The sequence below is a fragment of the Cervus canadensis genome, chromosome 6 (assembly GCF_019320065.1).
Source record: "Cervus canadensis isolate Bull #8, Minnesota chromosome 6, ASM1932006v1, whole genome shotgun sequence".
In the NCBI taxonomy this organism is placed as follows: domain Eukaryota; kingdom Metazoa; phylum Chordata; class Mammalia; order Artiodactyla; family Cervidae; genus Cervus; species Cervus canadensis.
This window is the reverse complement of record NC_057391.1, coordinates 75,678,537-75,705,762: the sequence shown is the minus strand read 5'-3', so window position 1 is coordinate 75,705,762 and position 27,226 is coordinate 75,678,537. Positions and strand designations below refer to the sequence as shown.

The window sequence follows — 27,226 nt, the reverse complement described above, 5'->3', positions numbered from 1 at the left end:
AGGAAATGGCTGAACTCAGCCCTGTCACTCATTCCCGATATGTGTGTGGGTGTGGCCAGTGTTCAGGACGTTTAAGAACATCGGTCTGTAGGGACTATTACTTGGGGCCTACAGTAGGACTAGGCTGCTTCTCTGTGATGTTTGGAGTTTTAGGGACCATTTTTTCTAAGTCACTTCTTTCCTTCCATTTCACAGTTAACAGGATTAAAGTGTGTTTGCCCAAGCCTTGTTTCCACACATAACTGAGGTACTAGAGTTCTTCCCTGTGGTGAAAAAACTGCCTTGGGGGGATAAAGGACTGACTGGCTAGCAGTGGTGCAGAATGTGTTTTACGATCAGGACAGGTTGGCAAATTCCTTTGCACTGTGGTCCAGGGACTCCTTTCTTTTTTTTTTAAAAAAAAGTAGTAGTCTCTTTAATTTGTATAACACTTAGTTACAAAGTTTTGTACCACATACCATTTTATTATATCTGTATAATGAAATAAATTTAATTGTATATAAATACTGTATTAAAGAGTCTTCAGAACCAAAGTTAATATCAGAGTTTCAGAGAAAAGGTGACTACTTGGATTTATGTTTAGTAAAACAGCATGTTGAAAAAACTAAAATTGTGAATTAAATTATGTCAAATGGTCAAACATCCTAATACTAATAAATTTCAAATAAATCTTCCAGGCTCTAATTTAGATGTCTCAAGGCCCTTTCCAGCTCTGATTCCTTAAATGTATAAACTTTTTTTCTTAAACTACTAGACTCTCTTTGCAAGATCACAATGTCTTGTGAAACAGAGTGAGTTAATAGCACTAATGTGGCCCTCATTTCCAATGCACATAATCAGTACGTAATCTCACTTTCTTACCAGTAATTTGGTTATGTATGGACAATGAATAGTCATCCCTCTATAATAAAACAGTGTCCAGGTAGTCAAGGAGACTGACTACTAGAAAGATAAGTTTTCTAGTACTGTATAATTGTTAATGTTCATGGTCATCCTAGTTAACTGTAAAATTGAAAGTATCTTCTGAGTCATCATAATAAATAATTTTGAACCATACCATCTGACTTTTTAAAAATGTTATGAAAAAAAATGTTATGAATATTATGAAGCTACAAAAGAATACTGGGTGAATCAGAATATACCAGTCTCTAGTAGAAGATAGATAAATGGAATTATATGTATTAGTCAAAGTATATTTTAAAGCTAAATATAAACTCATTGGGAATTGTAAAGGGAAGCAAGTCATCCTGCTTTTGTAATTGTTGTTACTGCTGGCTCTGTATTTAATTTTAAATTTTTCTTTAGTATTTATTCTTGAGTTATGCCGTATGGAATATAAAAATTCTCTGAACAGATTGAAAATTAAAAAATAAGTGCATAAGCAATAAAGTGATTATTATTTTTAAAAATCCAGAATAAACTAGAGTATCTTGTTTTTCTGGCTGATGGTTTCTATGTCTCTAATTCAAAAGACAGATGTATTTCTTAAATACCATCCATGATGGTCAGTTAGAGTGGACACCACTGACTTCCCAGGGTCTTGACAAGTAACTATTTGCTTATGTAGCTCAGGTAAATAAAAGAACTAATCATTTTAATATGTCTTTTCATTCAAGATTCTTGTATCCTATTCCTATAAACTTACTGGTACTTCAACTTTCAGAGATTGAAGAGAGGAACTGCCAAGTTAAATAACTTGCTTTAATGTAATCAAGGAGTCATCTCTGTCCTTTTTATTACCTTCTAGCCCACTGTGTAGAAATACCTTTCTGCCAGAATTCTGATGTGCAAGCCTGACGGGAGGTCCTGGTTATGAAATGCAGTGTTTTTTTTTTGCAGGCTCTCATCCTGCTTGCCTCATGCCTGATCCTTGTGCTTTCTGCCTTCCAGTTCCCTTCTGCGGTATGGGGGCAACCTGTCCCTCCAAAGTGCCATGAGTGTGCGATTCAACAGCAATGGGACCCAGCTCCTGGCCCTGAGGCGTCGCCTGCCCCCTGTGCTCTATGACATCCACTCCCGCCTGCCTGTGTTCCAGTTTGACAATCAGGGTTACTTCAACTCTTGCACCATGAAAAGCTGCTGTTTTGCAGGAGATCGTGACCAGGTACGTGCCTTCTGCCTCCTGCATCCCAGATTCATGCTTTCCTCTCAGATTGTTTTTTCTGTACTGGTCTTTATTTCCCTTTAGCCATGTCAGGTAGAAATAGTTGAAGGGAAACAGTAAGTGTCTGGAGACATTCCAGTGAGTTTCTTCATCAGAGTTGCCTTTGGATAATATGAGGTACACACCATAAACCACAATATAGTTCTGAGCAACCTACATCTGCCAAGTTTGTGAAGAGATTTTAAGATTCTAAGAGTGTGTCATTTCAGAAGAGAGGAGGAAGTCCATAGAAAATTAGCCTGCCAAAAAGGATACCTTTTTTTTTTTTTTTTCCTTTGGTATCAGTGAAACACTGTGGGTACAAGCTAAGAGACATACATCCTGAATAGCCCTTTTGGGTGGCATCTTTTTCTTGGATGAAATGGGCTGTGCAACTTTGAGAGGAAGCCATATGCTGACTCCCTCCTTTATATAACCAGCACCACGACTGGGAAGAACGAAGCTGTGAAGTTTCCTGCCTTTTCACAGTCTTACTGGGAGTCCAAATACTGGTGTTGACTTAGAGCTGGCAGTTTAAAAACATACCTATACCTTGTCAGTCTTGGCCATGGAAGTGCTGAAGTGTCAGTGAATGGACCAGTTGGACTGGTCTGAGTAACCAAGTTTAAGTAAAGACAAATATAAAGAAAGATTGATCAAATAATGTTTTTTTTTTTCTTCTTTTTCTTCTTCTTCTGAAGCACAACAAATCTTATTGCTGTTGCACATCTAGATTGGGAAAAGAAACCTTAGTTTCTTGCTAATTCTTCGTGTTCTCTTTGGATCCATCAGCTGTCAGAATTATATGTCGAAATTCTCACATGCTGTATTCCATTGCTTTAAAGTTATTTGTGGGCAAGGGGCATACAAGAAATAGTTAGTTGAGAACTTGTGAAGATCTTATTTTTTTGAAAGCAGTAGCTAGGATTTTTCTCCCTAGCTGAGGTTGCTAGAGGCTCTCCAACATCATAGCTTAAAGATTAGCATATATAGTAGGAACACAATAAAGCTTTTTAATTAGAGTTGCTTGTTAAAGAAGCTGAGAATATCTTCTAAGTTGCCCAGACTAGGGATTTCCCCTTTTGTAAATAGAGAATGTATGTCTAAATTCAGAATTTATATTCAAGTCAGGGCCTACTTAGCTGTGATCTGCACTTAAAACCACTAGGTGGCCTCAGTTATATAAGTGATAAATTTCCCTTGAGAGACCACAGTTCTTGATAGACTTAGTTTTTATTAGGCAGTTTGTTTCTTGGGTGGAAAGAAGCAGTTTCTAGAGATGAACTGACTCTTGATAGAACAGGTAGCTTTCTGCTCTGCAGATGGTTGATTTAATTTCATTTAGCTGTGGAAATGACAACCAAGCGCCTCCTCCCTCTCTCTACCTTTTTTCCATGCTTTTGTTGATTTTCCATCTTCTGTCAACCTCTTATGCATGTGAATTTTATTTCATTGAGCAATAAAGAACAGGCACTACTTCATGAAGTGGTTTATTAGGTTTTATTACTGGAGACACAGGGCCTGAAGAAAAGGAGAAAAGAGGTGAAGGAGAATGGGTGCTGTGTTTTCTGTCGGTTCCTGTGTTAGCAGCCGGAACCTGTCTGCATGGAGTCCTTGAACCGAGATGTAAGAGCACCTAGGCCATGATTTCTCCAGCTTGGCACTGTCCACATTTTGGTCAGATAATTCTTCACTGTGAGGGGCTGTCCTGTGCATTCTAGGATAGTTAGCGGCATTTCTGGCCTCTCCCCACTAGGTGCCAGTGTTATCTCTCCCAGCTTTCCCCCAAACAACCAAAAATGTCTCCAGACATTGCCAGTTTATCTCCTGGGTGGAGAATTGCCCCAGGTGAGAACGTTTGACCTAAGTTACAGTTATGAGATACATAGGGACAAGTGGGCTTCCCTGATAGCTTAGTTAGGTAAAGAATCTGCCTGTAAAGCAGGAGACCCCGGTTCAATTCCTGGGTCAAGTACAGGTATTACCATAGTCAGAAACACATGAGTTGTTTTGTGGTGGTCCTGGTTACCTGCATTGACAGGATGCAGTGCTTTTTGCCTTTCAGGTTATATATAATGATAAAAACAGTGGATGGCTTTTGATTTTCTGTGTTCAGATTTGATGGTTATGTATGTCTTATGGGAAGAGTTTGTGGGTAATGTATCCTTTCTGACAAACTAGTCTGTTTTTTAGATGGGCTAAGTGGTTCGCCATGGATAGAGGAGGATGGGAAGTCACTGAATCTTACTTCAGATCCATTTCGGAGTTAAAATCTATTTATATTCCTCATATAGATTATCAGAGTATATAACCTAGGGAATGAGACAGAGATGTATGTGTGGCTGTTTTCTTCACCCCTTAGGGACTAAGAAATGTAGCTAATTCATCATTATCTTGTCTCCAGTGCCTGGTGTACTGAGAGCACAATAAATATTTGTTGAAGTGAATCTTAAGTATTTTAGTCAGTGTGTGGTTTTTAGCTTTCTAGGCCTAAGGCTTGTCTAACTGTAAGTCAGGACTGATAATACCTGTTTTCTTGCTCAACTTCCAGGAGCTTTAGGAGGATGATTAAATAATGGATTTTCAGTGAAACTAATCAGCTGAGCTTATACTTCTAAGTGTTACACAGGAGGCCAAAATTATTGTCTCATTTCTGAAACATGTCTCTCAAAGGTGATTTACAGGCTCTGCATTTATACACTTTGGGCTGAAGCAGCGGCTACCATAGTTACTGTATGATCTGTAGGACTGATACTCTGACTAGTTCAAACAGGATCTTTTTAGCTGCTTTCAAATTCCAAAGCCTACTCTTTCCTTATATCAGGTCTTTATATTTGATCTTGTTCTTGTATACTTTAAGAACGCCCACAGCCTGAGGTTCTGTGCTCTGCAACTCTTCATTTAGTCATAGGCTGGGTAAGTAACCATCCCAGAGAGGAATCTGAGAATTTCCATAATAGGAATGAACACGGTCAGGAAAGGCAGTGAGTGACTTATCTATCTGAGACAGTGTTCTGGCTTTTCATTACAATGAGATTACGCAGTCCACCCAAATCAAAACATTATGCAAGAGAGTCTGTATTTCTTATTAGACTATCCTAGATTCACTAGGTAATTCATTAGGCCCAGAATGAAACTAGCTTTTCAAGATCTTGGACTTGGAATAAAGTGTAAAACTGAATAGTGTTTTATGTCTTCTACATGCTCATGGCCACCATTGTGGATCAATTCTAATTATAGAGCTTTTAGAAATTTTGTACAATCCCTAGGAGGGCCTTTTACAGGTGAGAAAACAGGCTTAGAGAGTTAAGTTAAAACAAGTTAAGACACACAAGTTTGAGTAGGACCAGAACCCAGATTTTTGAGCTCTCAATAGAGGCTCCTTTTCGCTGTAAGAAGGTCACAATTTAATGCCAACAGAAGCAAGGCAAGCAGCAAAGACAAATGAGTTGGGCTAGAAGTAAGCAGTAGTGAGTGGTGGGGACTATAGCCATGACTTAGATTTACCCTCCCTAAATCTAAGTGAATGCCATGTAAATGAAGCTTTGACTCAGCTTCAGCCTATTGTGGCCAAGAGGGCCTTTGGTTTTTTTCAGGAGAAACCAGAAGTAAAGATGTGTTATATGATGTTTCTGTCCTTTATTGTGCCCATCTTTGCATGACATGTTCCCTTGGTATCTCTAATTTTCTTGAAGAGCTCTCTAGTCTTTCCCATTCTGTTGTTGTTTTCCTCTATTTCTTTGCATTGATCACTGAGAAAGGCTTTCTTATCTTTGCTTGCTATTCTTTGGAACTCTGCATTCAAATAGGTATATCTTTCCTTTTCTGTCCCTCTAGTCAAAGCTCTGGTTTTTCCAGTAGTCATGTATGGATGTGAGAGTTGGACTATAAAGAAAGTTGAGCGCCGAAGAATTGATGCTTTTGAACTGTAGTGTTGGAGAAGACTCTTGAGAGTCCCTTGGACTGCAAGGATATCCAACCAGTCCATCCTGAAGGAGATCAGTCCTGAATATTCACTGGAAGGACTGATGTTAAAGCTGAAACTCCAATATTTTGACCACCTGATGCGAAGAGCTGACTCATTTGAAAAGACCCTGATGCTGGGAAAGATTGAAGGTGGGAGGAAAAGGTGACGACAGAGGATGAGATGGTTGGATGGCATCACCGACTCAGTGGACACGAGTTGGAGTAAACTCTGGGAGTTGGTGATGGACAGAGGCCTGGCATGCTGTAATCCATGAGGTCTCAAAGAGTCAGATGCAACTGAGCGACTGAACTGACTGACAAACTGATGTGAAGTTTGATTTCTAAGTATTGCAGCAAATTCATACTTCATTGTATGAATTAAATGAACAGGTGCACCATAACACGTGTTCTATTCTAGAGCCACAAGTTTCAAACCTCTGCTTCAGCAGGAAAACATCCATTTTTCCTCTTTCCTACTGAACTTGTCCTAACTTCATGCCCTTTCCCCCTTCCATCTTTTAAAATAAGAAGACAGATATTTACTGAGCATCTACTGTGTGCCAGATGCTGTGGTAGACACATTTACATGACTGCCAGTTTGTATCCTCTTTGAGACTTTCATTCAAAGCCCTGTATACACTCTGTCACCCCCACTTTTGGCTAAAGATAGACAGTTTATTTATTGCTATACATAATAATAATAGTATAGGGCTTCCCTGGTGGCTCAGATGATAAAGAATCTGCCTGCAGTGCAGGAGACCTGGTTTCAATCGCTGGGTTGGTTAGATCCCCTGGAGAAGGGCGTGGCTACCTGCTCCAGTATTCTTGCCTGGAGAATCCCCATGGACAGAGGAGCCTGGTAGGCTACAGTCCATGGGGTTGCAAAGAGCTGGACACAACTGAGTGAGTAAGCACAATCTTATTGTTCAAATTTGATAACTTCTGTCATCAGATAAGGTGATACAAGTGACTCAGATTGGTTGGGCATCTACAGGAACAATTAGCCCCAAATAGAGCCTTAACTTTTTTTGTTTTTTAAGGCAGCCTACCTTCCAGTTTTGCAGTTTAATGAAGAATCTTTCAGTAAAACAGCAAACAAATAGCATTCCTTCCTCTGGAGGCTGCCTAAATCTAAAGGATTCTCCTCCTTGCTTTTGTGTCATACTTGGATTTTTGTTTGTTTGTTTTCCCTTTTCTCCCTGAAGCCTGACTAGGTACATTCTGTCTCCCAAGCTTCATACTCCCCTCTGTATACTTAGTGAGTCAGTCTCTTAACAGGGTTAAAAAAGAAGGCCAATTTTCCACCTGCTAGCTTTTCTGGCACTCACTTTTAAGACAGCACTCAGCTTTTGTTCCTTTTCTTTCACAATTCCTTAAATGGCTCTTGCCCTAGATTGCTAGAGTCCAGCGGAGTAGCTCAGGCTTCTGGGAAATAAGTCTTTCAGGCTAATGGGTTTGTGTGGCTTGGAGATGGACAGTGTGGTAATTTAAAAATCTTCTCTTGCTTTAGTCTCATTTAACACCTGACCTGATAGTCCCTACATCTTGCTGAAAGTGGGAGAAGGAATAAAGTTTTCTTGAAAGGGCTGAGCCCTTGAGTGTCTGAACATTGGTATCATTCACACAGGTCTTTTGAACTTGATAGATGGCAGAACCCCTAAAATCATGACAATTAAATCATCATATCTCATCTTCTGACTTGTACCCTGTGAAGCCAACAAAACAGCCTTGTATACCTGGCTTGGCCTCAGACGTTACATCACCACTCAACCTTTCTGTGTTGACACTGTATGGGCATAGCAGAGGTATAGGAATTTGCAGAAAGTGCAATCCAGGCCAGTAAAGCAACCTAGAGAGTTAAGAGCTTTGCTTTTTTTCTTTTTCCCTAATAATTCCATGCAGTGAGGGACAGGAGCCTAGCGTGTTGCAGGGGTCGCAAACAGTCAGACACGACTGAGCGACTAAACAACAGCAACAATAAAAACTCTGATTAAGCTCACTTGGGGGCCTAGTGTGCCATATGTTCCCCTGCAGTTGAAATAAAGGCACCCTTTTAACAGGGGAGATTCAACTCTTGGGTTCTGTCTCCTTTGACTTGTTTTGTGTCGGCTTTTTCTTCTTCTTGCCTTTCTTTTATGTCATAGATTTTTAGCCCTTTGGGCTTTCCAGGTGGCACAGCAGTAAAGAACCCACCTGCCAATACAGGAGATGCAGATTCAGTCCCTGAGTCAGGAAGATCCCCTAGAGGAGGAAATGACAACCCACTCCAGTATTCTTGCCTGAAGAATTCTGTGGACAGAGGAACCTGGTGGGCTGTAGTCCATGGGATTGCAAAGAGTGGTACATGACTGAGCAACTGAGCACACACACACACATTTTTGGCACTTTAGCTTCAAAAGTGCTTTCATGTCGTACTAATCCTCCCAGCGACCTTTGGGTGTTGTTGCACAGGTTTGATGCCCATGTGACACTAAGGTCTAGAGTGGTTTGAAACTGCAGATCTAGTCAGTAGCTGAACCAGAACTAGACTCAGTCCCTTGTCGGTGTTGTACCCTCTTCCTCATAGGCATGCTGCCACCTGTGTTTTCAAATCAAGTGGTGATAGAGCCTTTTCCATGGGCTGATGAGAAAGAGCTGAACACAGAATATTGTGGCCGAGGAATTCCTTATTGTATGTATTTTTTAGGTGAATATTTTAGGAAACTTTATTCTGTAAAGAGAAAGTAGCACGAAAATAACTTGTTAAATCAGCCATTTATAATTCTTTTCTAATCCTGAGCCTCTTTGAAATTCTAAAAGCTTTGAACACTCATTTCAGAAAAATGTACATACGCACATAGTTTTGCATATAATGTTAAGGAGTTTATGGAATTCCTGAAAACTAGGGGTTTCAAGTATTAGCAATCCTGAATTAAGGTTTAACTCAAGGATTAAACCATCTTTTGGTTCATTTACTGATGTAGAACTTAGAAAGCTTAAAAGGTTTTGGGGTGTATGCAGACCTACTAGATATGTTAAACTGAAAAGGAACACTAGGTGACCTGATTTCTTCTTAGGAACAAATGGAATTGATGTGATCTGCTAACGCAGCATGATGGTGTTCCTTTAATGTATAGTTCCTGACTAGAAGTCTGGGCTCCACTTGGAAATCCCTGGTAGATGTTAATAATGGGAACAGAGTATAACCTGCCTACTTGCCCTTTTCTCCTTGTAGAGTTTACGTTAAGTAGCTTTACCACAGAAGAGAAATTGATTGCTGAAGGCCATTTGGTTGATGACGCATCTTCTTGCCCAGGTTTCCAAAAGAGTTTTGCCAAAGATTCATCTTTAAGTAATTCAGGCTACTTTGTTACAAGCAGCTGTTAGAGATTTAGAGCTTTTTTTAAAAATTTCTTTCCTACTGATTATTTCACAATTATTGGCTGTCTTTATGGAACATTTCTTTGTTAATAGAATTTTTCCTACTCAGAACCATGAATGTTAGTTACTTTAATAAACCAAAGAATTCCAGGAGCCTAGTGGAGCTGACATGGCAAATGATCCAAAGAAGCAAAAATCATATCACTTCACATGCAAAAAATAGTGTTAATCTTATGAGTATGCATATTTGTTTGCTTTTGTTGAGAGCCACCAGACCTCTATTTTCTCTTACCAAATAAAATCACATAAACCTATGGCTTTGGCCGTTTCTAAAGAAAAATTTTCTCATTTGCTTTAGATGGTATTTGTGGCAGGCACTCAGTATAAATGATATGATCAAAGGTATATTATATACCAATAGGCAAGCCTTTTACTGAAAATAATCTCATAGAGAGCACATCACAGAATTGTTCAGTCACATTTTTTTTCCCTTCTGACAAAGGTCAAGGAGAAATGAGAACTGTGTTTGATTTAAATGTTAGTAGCAGTTTCTCTGCTCTTGCTAATCCAGGCCAGAGAGCCATCTGGTTTTTCTGTCCTAGTCAATACAGTTAATTAGACAGGATGCCATTTACTGGAGAAACAATTAATCAATTACTATGGGAAGAACCTTAGAACTGTGTAAACTGATCAGTACTCAGTGAATAGTAGCTGACTGATGTTTCTTTATCCATTAGCAGATATTCAGTTCAGTTCAGTTCAGTTCAGTCGCTCAGTCGTGTCCTACTGTTCGCGACCCCATGAATCGCAGCACGCCAGGCCTCCCTGTCCATCACCAACTCCTGGAGTTTACTCAAGCTCATGCCCATCGAGTTGGTGATGCCATCCAGCCATCTCATCCTCTGTCGTCCCCTTCTCCTCATACCCCCAACCACTCCCAGCATTAGGAGATATTGGGGAATATAAAATACTGTGCAAACACATGTATGCACACACTTTACACTTAAACATACACATCGTGTGTGTGTGTGTGTATACATTTTGAGAGAGAAGTAGGGCAGAGAAATTGAGCAGAAAGAGATTTCTGTGTTAGTAAAGAACCTAAGACATATTCTGGGTTATTTTTGGAGTGTATCAGGTAGATAGTCTGTTCCTCCTGCCTTCTAGAACTTTTTCCTCTTTTTAATATAGATTTTGGTTGGTGTGAAGAGGGGGGCTTTTTTGGTTTTTTTTTTGTTTGTTTGTTTCTAAACCCAGGGAGGCCTTAAAATATGATTGATAGGGAGTTATCTATATTCCAAATTTGTCCCTTTATTTGGTTTGTTTAACTGTTAAGATTTATTTATTTTTAAATTTTTTACTGATGCATTTTCTTTTTTTTTAATTTTATTAAAGTATAGTTGATTTACAGTGTTGTAGTAGTCTCAGGTGTACAGCAGAGTGATTCAGTTATGCATGTACATATATTCATTCTTTTTTAGATTCTCTTTTCTCTTATAGGTTGTCACACAATATTGAGTAGAGTTCCCTGTGCTATACAGGAGGTCCTTGTTGACTCTCTGTCTTACAAATAGTAGTGTGTGTGTGTTCATCCCAGGCTTCTGATTCATCCCTCCCTCTACCATATCTCCCCTTTGGTCACCATAAGTTTGTTTTCCATACCCTTAAGGCTTAAATAAAGATGTTAGGGAAAAAGAAATTATTGCTTTGCTTGAAGATGGCTAATAAATAATTTTTTTCCCAGTAAGCTTCTATTTAGTAGGCATTTTTGCCATGGCAGGCCATATTTAGATCCTTGTTTGAACTTTCAAGTTATTAACAATTACTTGTGATTTAGGTCACTCTACCAAGGTGGTCTTTATATTTAGAGGCATGGGCCTCTCTGGGAGTTCAACTAGCAAAATGCCTTTGCACGTAGGAAAAAGTCTTTCTTGAGAGCATGCTTGGTTTGTAGGCTTGGTTTGAGAATGCTAAAAGATGAAGAAAGGGGCAGGAGTTGTTGGAGGGCATTATGGCAGTCTACCAAAAGAGGGGGTATTTTGTGAGTGCCTGTTTTCTCTAAAGGTTAATAGATTGACAGAGGACATGTGGGTGAATAAAATAGTGACAGAGTGCTAGTATGGTGACTTGGGTGGGGTGGTTGGTGGTGATGGTGGTCATGCTGGTGGTTCCTTGAACCTGTTAGGAGGAACAATTGTTGCTCTTGTATGCTTGAACAAATTAGTATCTCCATACTGACAGTGGGTGAGATAAAATGCACTGGCCTCAGGTTAACTCTGCTTAAGATGACTGGGTTGCATTAAGATCAGTAAACAGGCTTTCCTCTTGGGATGTGAAATGAATGAACAGTTAAGAGATGAGGTTAAAGTGTAGCCAACCTTGAAGCTTTTTGGCCAGCTGAGAAGGATTATGGATGGTGTGCATCCACACAAGAACTTATGCTCATTTTTGCATTGGTATCACCTGTCTTAACCCACAAAGCCAAGTTAAAACTGAGTATGTCTTCTACTCGCTGATCTGAAGTAGCCTGTGGGTCTCCCACCTCCCCCACCCCCCCATAACTCAGCATTTTAGGAAGTGGGACTTCTATTGCCTAAAAAACGGATTCCCTAAAACATTGTTTCGCCTTTGGAACCCTGCCCTATATGTCTGTGTTAGGATACAAGGGGAGACACTCATGGGAATTGAGTTTTTAATTTGTCACTCACCCCTCAGTCAGAGGCTTCACCCTCCCTCAACCTGGGAGGAGAGGGATCTTTCCAACTGCTCTGATGATGTTAAATGTATCTCTGGACTCAGCCCATTTGAAATGATGCTTATTTTTGCAAAGCTTTAAACAGAGAAAGAAAGGGAAGGAGGATGGGAGGGAGAGAAAGAAAGAAAGAGACAGAAAGTAAGGGAGAAAGGGAAAAGAGAAGAAACAGATCTCTTTTGGCTTCCTTGTATTTTAAAATAGCCCAGGGCTCTAGCCTTTCTCCTAGAATGTTCCTCTCCCAGATATCCACGTAACTTGCTCCCTCATTTCCTTTGGGGCTCTGCTCAAAATGCCGTTTTATCAGAGAGGCCTTCTGTGACCACCCTATGTAAAATGGAACTAACCACCCCCAGCACTCCCTATATGCTCTAAGCTGTTGTTTAATTTTTCTCTGTAACACTGTTTCTGGACATGTTACATATATATATATATATATTTAAACTTTTTTCCCCCCTGTTCACTCTCCAGTATATATGTGTAAAATTCTTTTCCTCTTCCCACCCAATAAAATGTAACTCACATGAAGGTAGGGACAGGGTCTTTTTTGATCAGTACTGTGCTCCTTTCCCTGGGACAGTGCCCAACACATAGTAGACATTCAGTAAATATTTGTTTGATGAATAAATGGATGAACTCATTTTTATTTTACTCTCCCACAGTCAGCAGTATCCCAGGCAGCCAACTTTTAATGTTGGAAGGGGCCCAGCAGACAAGCAAGAAATGCCATAAATGAATTCCTCAGGGCAGTTATGTGATTCTAGTGTGTGTGAACACTTAAACGGTCTGACTAGACGGCAGTGGGTCAAGACCCCCTCCTTGGAAATTATCCCGAACTGTTCCCTTGTGGTGGTTGCAAGAGGAAAAAAGGGTCAGGAATTGCCCTTATCCCTGAGAGGAAGCCTGTACGTTGTACTCATTTTCTCTGTATTTCTGGAGCTGTCATATTAAATCCAAGAGGCCTTAGCTCTGCGGGAGTTTTCTTCCTTCTAAGGCAATCTTCTGAGTCAGCATTCTGTCTGGGAGTCCCCTTTAACTTGTTATGGCTTTCCCTGGTGAATAGTTGAACAGAGGAGGGAAGCACTGATCCTTCGCAGTGATGTGTTAATAGTAAAACCTCTGAAAAGCCCAGCCTCAGCTCACTCCTTTTTTAATATTTGTTTTTTGTTTGTTTAGTTTGGGAAAAGTATGGGGGTGGGCACAGGGTAGAGGGAATTCTCTGTGTGAAGTTTTATAGCCTCTTTTAAACACAGAACATGAAATGATGAGCTGTTGAATAATACGTGTATTTTATATATAAATTATTAGTGCACAGTTCTTTTGTGTTCTGTCCCCCCTCTCCTATGTGTCTTAATTTGGGTTCAGATATCAGATACAAGTAGTTTATTTGGAAATGCAGGAAATATCATAGGAGTGGAAAAGAGAAATAGGAAAAGGAAGGATGATTTAGTGAGCCAGCTACAACTGTGGGCAGTTGAAGTTTGATCCTGAGGGGAAGGGGTATAGAACACATGACATGTGTGCATACTCACTTGTGTCTGACTCTTATGACTCTGTGGACTGTAGCCCACCAGGCGCTTCTGTCCATGGCATTTTCTAGGCAAGAATACTGGAGTGGTTGCCATTTCCTCCTCCAGGGGATCTTCCCAACCCAGGGACCGAACCCACATCTACTGCTTGTCCTGCATTGGTAGGTGGATTCTTTAGCACTGAGCCACCAGGAAATCCTTTAGGACACACGCTTCAGGCTGTTCTACCTGGGAACAAGGTAGATAGAATATTGATGTGCCGGCTTCCTTGAGTCATTGTGGGAACCTGCTCCCGAGGAGGTTCGTTCCCTAGAGCAGCCTGCAGCCTCCTGGGCCTTGGAGAATACTTTAGATAGAGAGAGATGAATACTGGCACTTGGCAGTCAGGTACACTGAGCAGTAAGGCATGAGGGACATGAGCCGGGTATGCAGGAGGGAGTTACCCGTGCTTCCGCTTTCTGTTAAAACGACGTGAGTACCATAGCTTTATCTTTGCTCTTTGCTTTATCCTTTTTCTACCACATCTTTATCTGGGGGTGGCTCAGGGCTCAAATCTGTCTTGCCTTGACTTCTGTGACTCACCAGGCACCTTATTTCTCATAACGGCACCTAGTGATGTCTACTTAATGGCATGGTAGTTGTGTACTTACGTGTATGTTTTCTACTTAAATTAAGCTCCTTGGGAATCTGGATATTACCTTATATTTCTTTGTAAACATCAGAGTGCCTGGCATGTAAGTGCTTGGCTCTTGTGTAATTAATGAATTTTTCCCCCTAACTACTAGGTAGTTTAGCAAAACAGGCTGTGAGAGGAAAGACTTGGGCTCTTGAATTCCAGCTTCCTAACTTCAAATAAGATAGTGTCATAAACTGCAGGGACTTAGTGAATGGACCTTAAATCAGGACAAAGAGGATTCATCTTCTCTTTTTTTCTTTTATTTTTAAGGGAAAAATTTTAAGTGTATAATATTGTGGTGATAAATACATTAACATTGGTCTGTAACCATCACCAGCATCTGTCTCTAAAAGTTTTTCATCTTATAAAACTGTAATTCTTAAAAAAACAAAAAAAACAAAAACTGAAACTCTGTACCCAGTTAACACTGCTCCCCACTCTCCCCTGCTCCCTGGTCTTGGTAAACCAGCATTCTACTTTCTGTCTCTATGAATTTGACTACTCACTTATTCTATTAACCTCATAAGTGGAAGCATACAGTATTTGTCTTTTTGTAATGAACACACAATGTTCAGGATACATCCGTGTTGTAGCTCATGTCAGAATTTCCTTCCTTTTGAAATCTGAATTATATTCCACCATGTGTATACACCACATTTTGTTTATATATTCATCTGATGATGGGCACTTGGGTTGCTTCCCTCTTTGGCTGTTATAAATAAAACTGCTATAAACATTGTTATATAAATATCTCTAAGAGATCCTGCATTCAGTTCTTTTAGATATATATCCAGAGGTGGAATTGATGACTCATGTAGTAATTTTATTCTTAATTTTTTGAGGAACTGTTTTCTATTTTTTTTGATAGTAGTCATCCTAATGAGTGTGAGACAGTATCTCATTGTGGTTTTGATATGCCTTTCCCTAATGATGAGTGACGTTGAGCTTTTTTTTAATGTGCTTATTGGCCATTTGTATATGGCCATTATATGTTTCTTCTTTGGAGAATGTCTGTTCAAGTACTTTGCCCATTTTTAAAATCTTTGGTTTTTGTTGTTGAGGAAACTTTTTAATTGAAGTGTAGTAGGACTAGACTGAGTTTCTTTATTTTGAGCATACTTACGTAGTGACTTGTCAAGTAACCATGGGCCAGGAGTTTAGGGACTTTCAGCCCTGATCTGGCTTCCGTCATTCCTTCACAGGGTAATCATAGAATCCTAGAACTAAAGGAGCCTTAGCCTCTTCTGGTTGCCATAACAAAATACCACAGACTGGGTGACTTATAATTTTTATAATTTCAATAATTTCTTTCTAACAGTTACGGAGGCTGGAAGTCCAAGGTCAGAGTGCCAACCTGATTGGATTGTGGTATAGGCTGTCTTCATGGTTGCAGCCAGCTGACTTCATTGTTTCTTCACATGGTGGAAGGGGCTAGGGAGCTCTGTAGGGTCTCTTTTAAAGAGTGCTAATCCCATTTATGAGGGCTCTACCCTCAAGACACAATTATTTCCCAAAGGCCCCATCTTCTGATATTACCACATTAGGCATTAGGATTTGAACATGTGAATTTGGGGAGACACAAACATTTAGACCAGAGCAACGAGCAACCAGATGAGGAAACTGAACCCACTTCTTTTTCCACTGTACCCTGGGCCAAATCACCTAGTCCCCGTGGATAACATTTTCTTCATCTTTGAATACAAGTTTCTGTATCTCCTTTATCATGTCACTACTGGTGTTTTGAAGACTGGTAAATTGATTTTTAATGATTATAATGTATTTAATAACATTTTTATTAGGCACGAGGTTGTGCCTGTATTGGACTTTTACTTTTTTTGAATGTTCATAGTGTCATTTTTAAGTCAGAAATTTTCATTAGAAAACTGTAGGCCTTTATTTTTCTAGGTAAATAAGCAGATGGGACCAAAAGGCAGAAAGTAATGCTGAGCTAAATGTAAGGTAGAGCACTTTTGTTAATCTTTGGAAATAAGTGAACTCACAGAATTGCTCACTGGTTGCCATTAGACAGTGTTAGACAATGCTCTTATGAGTTCTAATTAGAATAGATCTGGCTTAGTGACCTGCCTTTTTGAGATCAGGCAGTTTGAAGCCACCCCATGAAAGGGGCGCTAACTCATAGCTGGATTGACAGTGGCTTCCTACTCAATGATGTCAGATGACAACAGGCAAGTTCAGGATGCTTGGGCTTGCATAAAAGGTCTCTGGGAAGCTCCTAAATTTTAATTTTTTTTTAAATGTGGTATAAAGTATATGTAATATAAAACTTAACACTGTAGCCATCTAAACTGTGCAGTTTTGTGGCATTAAGTATATTCACATTGTTGTGTAACCATCACAACTGTCCATCTCCAGAACCTTTTCATCTTTCTAGACTGAAACTCTATACTCATTAAACAGTAGTGCCCCATTTCTCTTCCCTCCCCGTCCTTGGCAACTACCATTGTGCTTTTTGTCTCTGTGAATTTGACTACTCTCTGTTCCTCATACAACAGTTGTCTTTTTGTATCTGGCTTATTTTATTTAGCAAAATGTCTTCAGTTTTCACCCATGTTGTAGCACGTGTCAGAATTCTTTTTAAGGCTAAATAATATTCCATTGTATGGATATGTATATATACCACCTTTTATTTGTCTGCTCATCCACTGATGTACATTTAGGTCGTCTCCACATTTTGGCTGTTGTGAGCATTATACTGTGAACATTAGTGTACTGATAGCTTGAGTTCCTGCTTTCAGTTGTTTGGTATATACCTAGGAGTGGGATTTCTGGGTTGTATGGTAGTTCTGTGTTTAACTTTTTGAGGAGCCTCCATTTTCTGTTCCACAGTGACTGCAGCATTATATAGCCCCACCAGCAGTGCACATTGGGTCCAGTTTCTCCACATACTCACAAGCTCTTGTTTTCTGTCCATTTGCTTTCCGTAACAGCCATCCTAATTGGTGTGAAGTGGTACTACATTGTGGTTTTCATTGTCATTTCCCTAATGATTAGTGATGTTAAGCATTTTTTCATGTTATTGGCTATTTTTATACTTTTCTGGAAAAATATCTATTCAAGTCCTTTGCCCATTTTTAAATCAGTTTGGTTGTTTGTTGCTGAGTTTTAGCCAACTAGTCTTTTGATTTGTAGATACTTTTAAGAGAGTGCTGTGCTGTGCCTTATGACTATATGTTCATTTATCTTGTTTATTTTTAAAAAACCTTTTCCTGTATAGATAGGTGGATACATATATTATCAATCAGCACATAAGTAATAAATACATATTTTTTTTGTTTCAACAGTATATCCTTTCAGGCTCTGATGACTTCAACCTGTACATGTGGAGAATTCCTGCAGATCCAGAAGCAGGTGAGCATATCCTTAATATGAACCTGCTGCTAATATTGGCGCTATTGACCTTCTGCATGCTGTGCCCTGAAAGGGCAGATCTGTAGAAACAGAAGGTATTTCTCCTTTAATATAATAAATTTATTGGAGAGTGACCAAAGTAAACTTTAAAATAAAAATTAGAAGCCAGATTTAGCTATAACCTTCATGCATACCCTTATCTGACATAATCATGCTCAGATTTTTTCTCCTAAGAACTTTTCTTTAGACTTCTTGGGTCGCCTCCTCTTCATTGTCCTCTCTCCTGTTTCACACTTGGAGTGTTTTTTACTTTGCTTTTCCTTTATCGGTGTGCATTCCTGCTCCGCGTGTTCCTCTGCAAACAGTTGTTAGGGCCTCTGCCCTCCCTTTGGCCTCCCTGGTGATGTTAACTAAAGGGAAACTTTCTTTATTAATGGACAGATGTACTCCCTGGAGTTTGGCGGATCCCAGACATGAGAGAAATTAGGAAGAAATGTTTCTGCCTTTGCTCGAGATGTATTCTGAAAAAGCTTTCCATAAGTTTGGATCTAGGCCATCTGAGCTTTCAGACAGCATGGATCATTCTTGATACTAGTGTCCTCATGTGCTCAGATGAGTGTTTCACTGGTGGCTTCCTACTGGTAGAAAAATACCTGTTTTTTATTCTCGGGACACTTCAATACAGCCATCTGCTCCAGGTGACACATGGCATCAAACTGGAAAATGGCAGGAAAGGAATAGAGGACTGTGCTGATAATGTTACACAAAATGTGTCTAGGTCTTAGAGTTGAGGAAAGTTGTTGGCTTGCCTATTGCTGAATTAACAATATTGTTACCAAACATCTGCCTTTCAGAACTTGATGAGGCTTACTTTTGGAAAAACTATCCTATTGCTATGCTCTGGTTACTAAACAAGTTACAAAAGGCCTTTTTCCCCTTATGGAATTTGGAAAGTGTGAATGAAGCATCTTACTTTTGACGTACAACCAGATGGGACAGCAACAGTCTATCTGAACAAAAAATGATGTTCTATCTCTAGAATTAATCCTGTATTAAGTCTCCCACCCCCATGAATCCTGGATTGATTAGCTGAGAAATAATCTTTGGGCTTAATTGTATCTTTTACATGATCTTGAAGACTTCATTATTAAGTCTATGTGACTTTCAAAATGGAAGGTAGATAATTTCCCTCTCCTAGGACTGCTCTCTGGAATCTTTTTCATGTTTGTATTGAGAGAAGGGGAAAGAATTATCAGTAGTATTGTAGATTTTTTTCACCTGCTGATTTCTGTACTGGCTTAGGGTATGGGCCACTGTTAGGCTGCCTTTATACGTAGATGATTATGCGCTCTCTGGGTTGGCAGGGACCCTCAGAACTGATTTAGGACTCCAATACTGAAACTGGGAAATGGGTGCCTGGACCTTCCAAGGGTTGTATAGGCACAGTTAGTTTAAAGGAATCCATTTCTAGATTCTTAAATTCCATGTGTATTGTCCTTTCCCACTTCCCCTTTCCCCTTTGTCCTTCTCCCACTTTACAGAAAAAGAAGCAAGCAAACAGATAAACAAAAAATACCAGAAAATCAGAAATATTCCAGAAATATCTGACCACTTGAACCTTGGCATGGTGCATTGCCCTTAAGGTATAAAAATCTCTTAAGGTGGCCAAAAAAACAACTGAAGGATTCTTTAATCATAGGGCTATAGCCCAACCCACCCCCTCCCTTCTCCCCTATCTTCTTATGCAATAAATTGCTTATTTTTATAGTAATTGGTTTTTATAAAACATTAAATGTATATCTGTTTTGATCAGTTGTGTTCCAGTAAGAATTATAATTCCCTGGAGAAAGAAATGGCAACCCACTCCAGTATTCTTGCCTGGAAAGTCCCATGGTCAGAGGACCCTGGCGGGCTACAGTCCATGGGGTCACAAAAGAGTCAGACACAACTGAGCGACTGAACAGAATTGTAATGGTAACTCTAATCCGATACAGTACCAAAATGTTAACACTTAGAGCCTTACAGTCACAGCAAATAAAAAAAATCTGAATTTGTATTTATAGTTTTGTTGGTGATTCTGATAGAATTTTTATTAAAATATATTATGTTGAAGTTTGGGGGAAAGTAAGTAAAGTAGAAATGTTATTTCAAAGAGGGAAAAGGAATGATGTAAAATTTCTATTAAAAAATAGTTAGACTTCAGATTCCACATAGGATGCAGTAGGTAGTTCCCACTGCAATAAGTACAAAAGTCAAATTACAAAAGCCACCTTTTTAAAGATGTCAGAAAGCTGTGGTAATAGTGTGTGAGAACTAAAGTTCTGAAGAAGGAAGAGCCTTCCCAACTGAGCAGAAGGTCTGGCTGTGCTCTGTCCTGATGGCATCTGTGCCCAGGTTGTCAGTGGAGCTGCCATGGACAGCCTCTACCAGGGTCAAAAGAAATCAGTTTTCAACAGCCACTTGGGTTGATGGGATAGATTAGATTCAGAGGAACCCCAAACACATGACCAGTCTTCTCTGTAGGACATTTGCTGGGTGCTGGGGTTGTACTGGGAGCTAGGGGACTAGACTGGAAAGCAGAATGAAGTGCCTATGGTATACAGGGCTTAGGAGACGGAGTTCCCCTAGTGGGAGGGGTCTGCTCCACAGGGTATTTTGAACCTGCTTGGAAAAGGATAATAAAGAGATAAGCTTAAAACCTCCAAAGGACAGAAGCAGAGAACAGAGGTTTCACAGGCTCTCCATCAAAAGCCCAAGAGGCTACACTCGAGGATGGAGCTGGACCAGAAAGGCAAAGTGTAGTCTCTTGCAATCTCCTGGTATGTAGAATACAAACTCCCACTGGTGGAAGATACCTGCAACATGCGGGCTACAGGTCTTGCCTTTGAGAGATTTGAAACGAGAAGCAGACTTAGTCTGACTAAAGAAGCAGCCCAGCCCTGCCTGGCCCTCCTGCTTGGATGAGGGTGGCCAGCCCCTTACCTTCTTGAGAAAAGCAGTAGAATGGGTGAATGCTAGATGGAGGAAGTGACTTTCATCTCTGTATCGGTCTGCTACGGCTGCCATTACAAAATCCCACAGACTGGGTTATTTAAGCAGCAGAACTGTATTTCCTCACAGTTCTGGATGTCCAAGATCAAGGTTCTGGCAAGTTTGATTTCTCCGGAGACCTCTCTCCTGGGCTTGCTGATGACTGTCCTCTGTCTGTGGTCTCACATGGCCTTTTCTTGCTAATGTCTCATTGCTGATGTCCCTTCCTCTTCTTATGAGAACATCAGTCTTATTGGATTAGAGTCCTACCCTTATAATTTGCTTAACCTTAATTATCTCTTTAAAGCCTCTGTCTCCAAATAGTCACTTTGGGAGGTTGGGACGTCGACATATGAATTTGCAAGAGACACAGTTCAGTCCATAACAGTCACTGTGGTTCTTTATCCTCAATGTCCAGCATGCAATAAAAAAGTTATGAAACAGGAAAATGTGGTCAGGGATCAAAAGAAGCCAATCCACAATGTTATCTAGATATTGAAGTCAAATAATCAGGAACTTTAAATATTGTAAGTGTGATAAAATATAAAAGATGGATAAAATTGATTAAAAGATGGAAAATTTCAACAGAGAATTGGAATCTACTTAGAAAAAAAAATCATGTAGAATTCTAAAACTGAAAAACATGTCTAAAACTAATAATTTTTTGGCTGGGTTTAATTGTGAAAGGACAGGTTTGGTGAATCGAAGACAGGTCAATAGAAGACATTTGAACTGAAGGACAATGAGAATGGAGAATGGAAAGAGCTAAACCAGAGTGTAAGAGACAAGAGGGACATAGATGATCTAACATATCCATATGAAATTGAAATCCCAGAAGGATAAGAGAAAGTGAAGCAGAAGTAATACATGAAGAAATAATAGCTGAAAGTTTCCAGAACAAATGAAATATGCCAATTTTCAGATTCAAAAACTCAGAGTAAACACAACAATGTAGATTCAAACAAGCAGAGTAAATACAACACACCTAAGCACATCATAAGTCAAACTGTTGAAAGCAAAAGATAATGAGAAAAGGCCTAAAAGCAGCCGGAGAAAATGGACAAATTACCTGTAAATAAACAGCAATAAGATTGATGATCAAACGATGGGAGCCAGACTGTAATAGAACGATATCTCTGAAGTGCTTAAAGAATTAAAACCTGCCAACCTTGAATTCTATACACAAGGAAAATATCTTTCAAAAATATAGGTAAAATAAAAGGCATTTTTAAAAAAGAAATTACAGTTTTTATATAATTACTTAGCAGCCCTCATGAATTGATACGTCTACACATTGAGCATTGACCGGTTATTTGCATTACAAAAAGAAAGGCAGCTAGACATTATGAGTGTGCTGATGAGAAACCCTGAATCTGATCAGACCTCAGGGTCCAGCTTTAATCTGCAGGTAGCACGGAGGACAGAGGGCTGTATTGTAGTACTACTACACTGTGAGGGTACAATCCACAAAACCCAGACTGTTAGAGACTGTAGGTGAAATGGTCTTGTGTTCTTCAACAGATACATTCTGATGATGAAAGAAAGCATGGACGGGGTAACCTATTGTATAAAAAATCCAAAAGATATATTAACTAAAACAAAAAACAAGCAAAACTATTTAGGAGGGAATTCCCTGGAGAAATTGAGTGGCAGTTCAGTGGTTAGGGACTCCACGTTTTCACTGCCGAAGGCCCGGGTTTGATTCTTGGTTGAGGAACTAAGATCCCACAAGCTGTGTGGTGTGCCCACCGCCCCCCTCCCCCCACCCCAAATGAAAAGTGTTTAGGAATGTATACTAAAATAAATAAAAAATTATTTTAAAAAGCAAAAAAAAAGAATAAAAATTTTAAAAAAGAATAAAAATAAAAAAAGAAAAAGAATAGAAGTCAAGGTAATGATGTATTTGTGGGGTGTTTTTTTGGTCTGCACTGGGTCTTTGCTGAGTGTGGGCTTTTTCTAGTTATGGCAAGTGGGGGCTACTCTTCATTGAAGTGTGCAAGCTTTTCATTCTGGTGGCTTCTCTTGCTATGGAGCCTGAGCTCTAGGGCGTGTAGGCTTCAGTAGTTGCCGTGCCCTGACTTAGTTGCTCTGCGGCATATGGGATCAAACCCATGTCCCCTGCATTGGCAGGTGGATTCTTAACTACTAGACCACCCAGGAAGTCCCAGGATAATGATTTCTTTAGGGAAGGGAAGAGGTTGTAATAGGAATGAGGCACATAGAGGCCTCTGAATGGCCAAGAAAAATTCCATTTCTTGACCCGGGTGTTGGTTATATAGGTGTTCATCTTACAAAATTTCATGAAGCTATACTTTTTAAAATTTTATTTAATTTATGGTTTTCCTTTATTTACTTTTGGCTGTGCTGGGTCTTCGTTACTGTGTGGGCTTTTCTCTATTTGCAGCGAGCGGGAGGGGCTACTCTCTAGTTGTGGTGCAAAGGCTTCTCATTATGTGACTTCTCTTGTTGCAGAGCATGGGACCCTAGGCACAGGGGCTTCAGTAGTTGCAACTCCTGGGCTCTAGAGCACGGGCTCAATAGTTGTGACGCGTGAGCTCGGTTGCCCAGTTGCATGTGGGATCTTCCCAGACCAGACCAGGGGTCAAACCTGTGTCTCCTGCACTGGCAGGTGGGTTCTTTACCACTGAGCCACCAGGGAAGCCCTAATTTATACTTTTTATGCTATTTTCAGTATCCTTTTTTTATTCCTTGATGAAAAGAAATAAAAAATTAGTAAATAAACATTTGTCAAAGAAAAATCACAATAGAAATAAAATTTCATTAAATGAATAAAAATGAAAACATGATATCCCAGCAGAGGCATTTACGTGCTGGAGTTTATTTAGCACAGATCAGTGGTCTATAGGATTTTCTGCTCACATACCCATCCCCACAATGATTTTTTTGAGTTATGACTTACCATATATTCAAGTGCACTTTTACTGAGGAGTTTTAACCGGAACCCTCTGCTAGGTTCCCCACTGTGACGGCATGCTTGTTGCCCCAGGGCAGCTCCAGTGATCAGAAGTTTCTTCTATGTAATTTCTCTATTTTTAACTGTTGGCCATTTGTAGTTTTAAGAAACATTTAGCAAGGTTCAGTGAGCCAGACATAACATATAAGGGCTTGAAGTGGCCTTGAGTTTTAGCTTTGAATGCTTAGATGATGGAAAGTCTGTCAGGAAATTCCTAATCTAATCTACTGCCTCTTTGACTTAACAGATCTGGAATGGGGCTGAGTTGCTGTCTCTGTTCATGCCATTTCAAAGTAAGATACTGAGGCAGGCTATGTGGGGAAGTTGGCTTGCTATTGTATGCCTTAATGGCATAATCAGATGACACGCAGTCGACATTTTTTATTGAATGCCTGCCGTGTGCTTCTCAATGCATGCCAAATGCTGAGAGAACTAGACGGAGAGCAGTGCTAAGTGTGAGCCAAGAACAAGGGCATCTTTTTCTTCTCCACTCTCCTGTTCAGAAAGACTGACAAACACTGGGGAGATGTTTTTGCTACACAAACGCCAAAGAGATGAAATTTATTTATAAATTTATATAAACAGAATTTAGTATTATTATATAAAAAGAATTAGCCAATTGGCTAAGTAATTCACATAGGGCTTCCTAGTAGGTTGAGGAAATAATTTCAAGATGTAAGACCTAATACTCAGGGTAAAACTTCTTACCTGGAAGATTAGGCTCAATTTTTTCAATTGATTTCAAATAACAACTCATTTCTAAAAACCCATTTAAAAATCAGAGGAAGGAATAGAACTGGAAATTTCACTGTCGCAAAGAAAAAAAACCGATGAGAATATGTTTTACACCTCTGAAGTACGTAGGAAGAGCATCTATTTTTATGTGACAGTTCTGAAGATAAACAGATTGACAGTTATGTATAGAGTCAGCATGGTATATAGGAAGGAGCATTAGGCTTAAAATCATGCCTGGATTCAAGTCCAGTACTTCCAATAACTGATTGATTCTAGGCAGGTTATGTAACAGCAATTGTGGGTCTGAGTTTCTTCTGTAAAATTGCTACCCCCACCCCTCACCTTACCATCTCATATCATGGAATGATTTAACAGTCTTGGAGGCTTTCTAAAAACTAGGTGTGTTCAAATGGAAGACATTGTTACCGCTATGGATAAGATCAGTGCTCATAGGTCCATAGTTTCCAAAGTATTTGCTTCGTAGTAACTTAGGTAATAGAAGTAATGGAGGATTTGATAACATGTGGTAGAGGTGGGTGTCTCTGGAAAATATTTATATGGCCTTCTCCTTCCCTTTTTCCTAATTCTTGTTGGAAAGGGCTTTAGGGTTTTCACTGATAGAGTTGCTTCCGCTCAGATATGCCTCTACACTAAGACCGTACTATTTATGGAAAGAAGCACAGTGTAATAGAGTTGGTAGGCCCGGGCTTAAAATTTCTGATACATTCATCTTCTATTTGGAGGCTTTGGAAAAATTGTTTAATCTTGCCAAAACTTTCTTCATCTGTAAGATAAGAATATTAACAATGCAAATGATAACAACAGTAATAATGATACCTAGTTTCTTAGGGATATTTTAAGTGTACTCAGTAGCTACTGAGTTGCAATTTATAATAAATAAGTGTTGCTGTTTTTCATTTCAGAAGCTTTCTCCTTTTTAACTTTCCTCTAAAAAACTCCTTAGAGACCAAGACATGGGCCTTATCTGGTACCCTCCTGAATGGTCAGTTCCGTTTTTCTTGCATGAAGGTTGCTCTTGACTCATTGGTAGTTTAAGAGGGGAGATTTCTATGACAGATTTTTCCTTGAATGGAGGGGGAAACATACCCCTCTTCACTGCAGCCACTCCCACTTCCAGCAGGCTGAGGAAATAGGCTGGAAAAGCTGTCGATGCATCTCCATGAGCCTGCATATGTGTGCATACTCTGTCTCTCCTCTCATTACTCTCATAGATGCATTTACTCTCAGGGAGTCAGACCTGGGCATCTGCTTTTTCCTCCCAAGTAATTGGTGGAACAACTGTTTTTAATTGTTCACAAGTAGTTGGTTGCAAACAGATGTGAAACACAGATGATGAAAGAAGAATTTAGTGTAATTGACTTTTTTGTACAATTAAGCGTTGCTGTCTGTGGGGCTCTTTGAGCTTTACTGACAGCACTGACTTTCCCCATCTGGCTTTTCTTAGCTCTTAAGTGGTTACATGATCCCCAGGAAGCAGCCACTGCTCTCTCCGTATTGTCAGTACCCTGATTGTATTTCTCTTTACGGTTGGAAACTTGGAGCCCTGGGAATGTTCACGCAGACTTTTTGGAATTACTAAGAGATTGTTTGGACAACTCTTTTAGATATAGTGAGGAAAAGTAGTAGTCTCTTGCCCCTCACAGCCCTTCTTAATTTCTGCTGGTAGAGTCAGGAATGAAATAGATTAATTGCTTGAACAGGTACTTACCAGACCTCATTTTAGTAGATAATAGCTTTAGCCTTCTCCTTCAAGCCTTGTTCCAGAGAAAATAATGAGATTTACTTTAATTTGTTCACTTACTGAGTACCCTTAGATAAAATGTTATGCAAATCCTATGGGTGATTGAAAGATAAACACTTTCTTGCCCTCCAAGAACTTCTAGTCCAAGAGAGATGAGAAAAGGGTATGTGTGTGTGTGTGTGTGTGTGTGTGTGTGCATGCTAAATTTTAAAATGGGTTCCAAGGCCTATAAAAAAGATAATCAAGGAGAGCTTGAACAGATTTGGGTAATCAGTCAAGTTTTTATGGAATTAGTGTTTCAAAGGACCATGAAGGGTAAATAGAATCTTAGCTTCTTTATTTCTCTACTCCTACTGTAGTCAAAAATGCTATAAAAGAAACATTCAAAATTGACAGCAGGAAGATGGAGAGAGACACTTGGATAACCCGCATGTTGGGTGTTGAAGCCCACTAGTGGAGGTTGGGTTCTTTTCCTGCGGTCTTATATTCCAAAGTCTAATACACATGCCTTTACATTCATTCGTCAAATACTTGTTGAAAACTCATCATGTGCTAGATAGACACTGTTTTAAAAACCTAGGATACAGCAGAAGAACAAAAGAGCCCTGCTAGAATGGAGCTTACATTCTGGTGGGGGAAACAGACAATGAACAATAGATACAATAAATTATATAGTATGTGTAAAAGGTTAGAAGTGCTTTGGAAAAGGAAAAATTAGAACAGAGTGAGGGAGATAGGAAGTAGTATGGGGAAGGGAATCAGGGAAATGTCATTTTAAATAGGATATTCAATATAGTCCTTATTGAAAAGGTCACATCTGAATAAAACCTCATGATGGTGTGGGAGCATTGAGGAAATCCAGGGTAAGAGCATTTCAGGTAGAACCAGCATGAAGGTGTTGAAGTGAGAGTGTGCCTGTTGTGTTTGAGA

At 39.6% G+C, this 27,226-nt stretch overlaps 1 protein-coding gene across 3 annotated transcripts in view; it reads left to right on the top strand.

The window, feature by feature from the left end:
* DCAF5 (DDB1 and CUL4 associated factor 5) overlaps positions 1 to 27,226 on the top strand; it is a 91,481-nt gene that overhangs the window by 47,535 nt on the left and 16,720 nt on the right. For all 3 annotated transcript variants that reach the window (XM_043472379.1, XM_043472381.1, XM_043472378.1), the window contains exons 6-7: positions 1,891 to 2,104; positions 17,729 to 17,795. In XM_043472379.1, the coding sequence (XP_043328314.1) occupies positions 1,891 to 2,104; positions 17,729 to 17,795 (281 nt within the window). The remainder of the gene's footprint in view (positions 1 to 1,890; positions 2,105 to 17,728; positions 17,796 to 27,226) is intronic.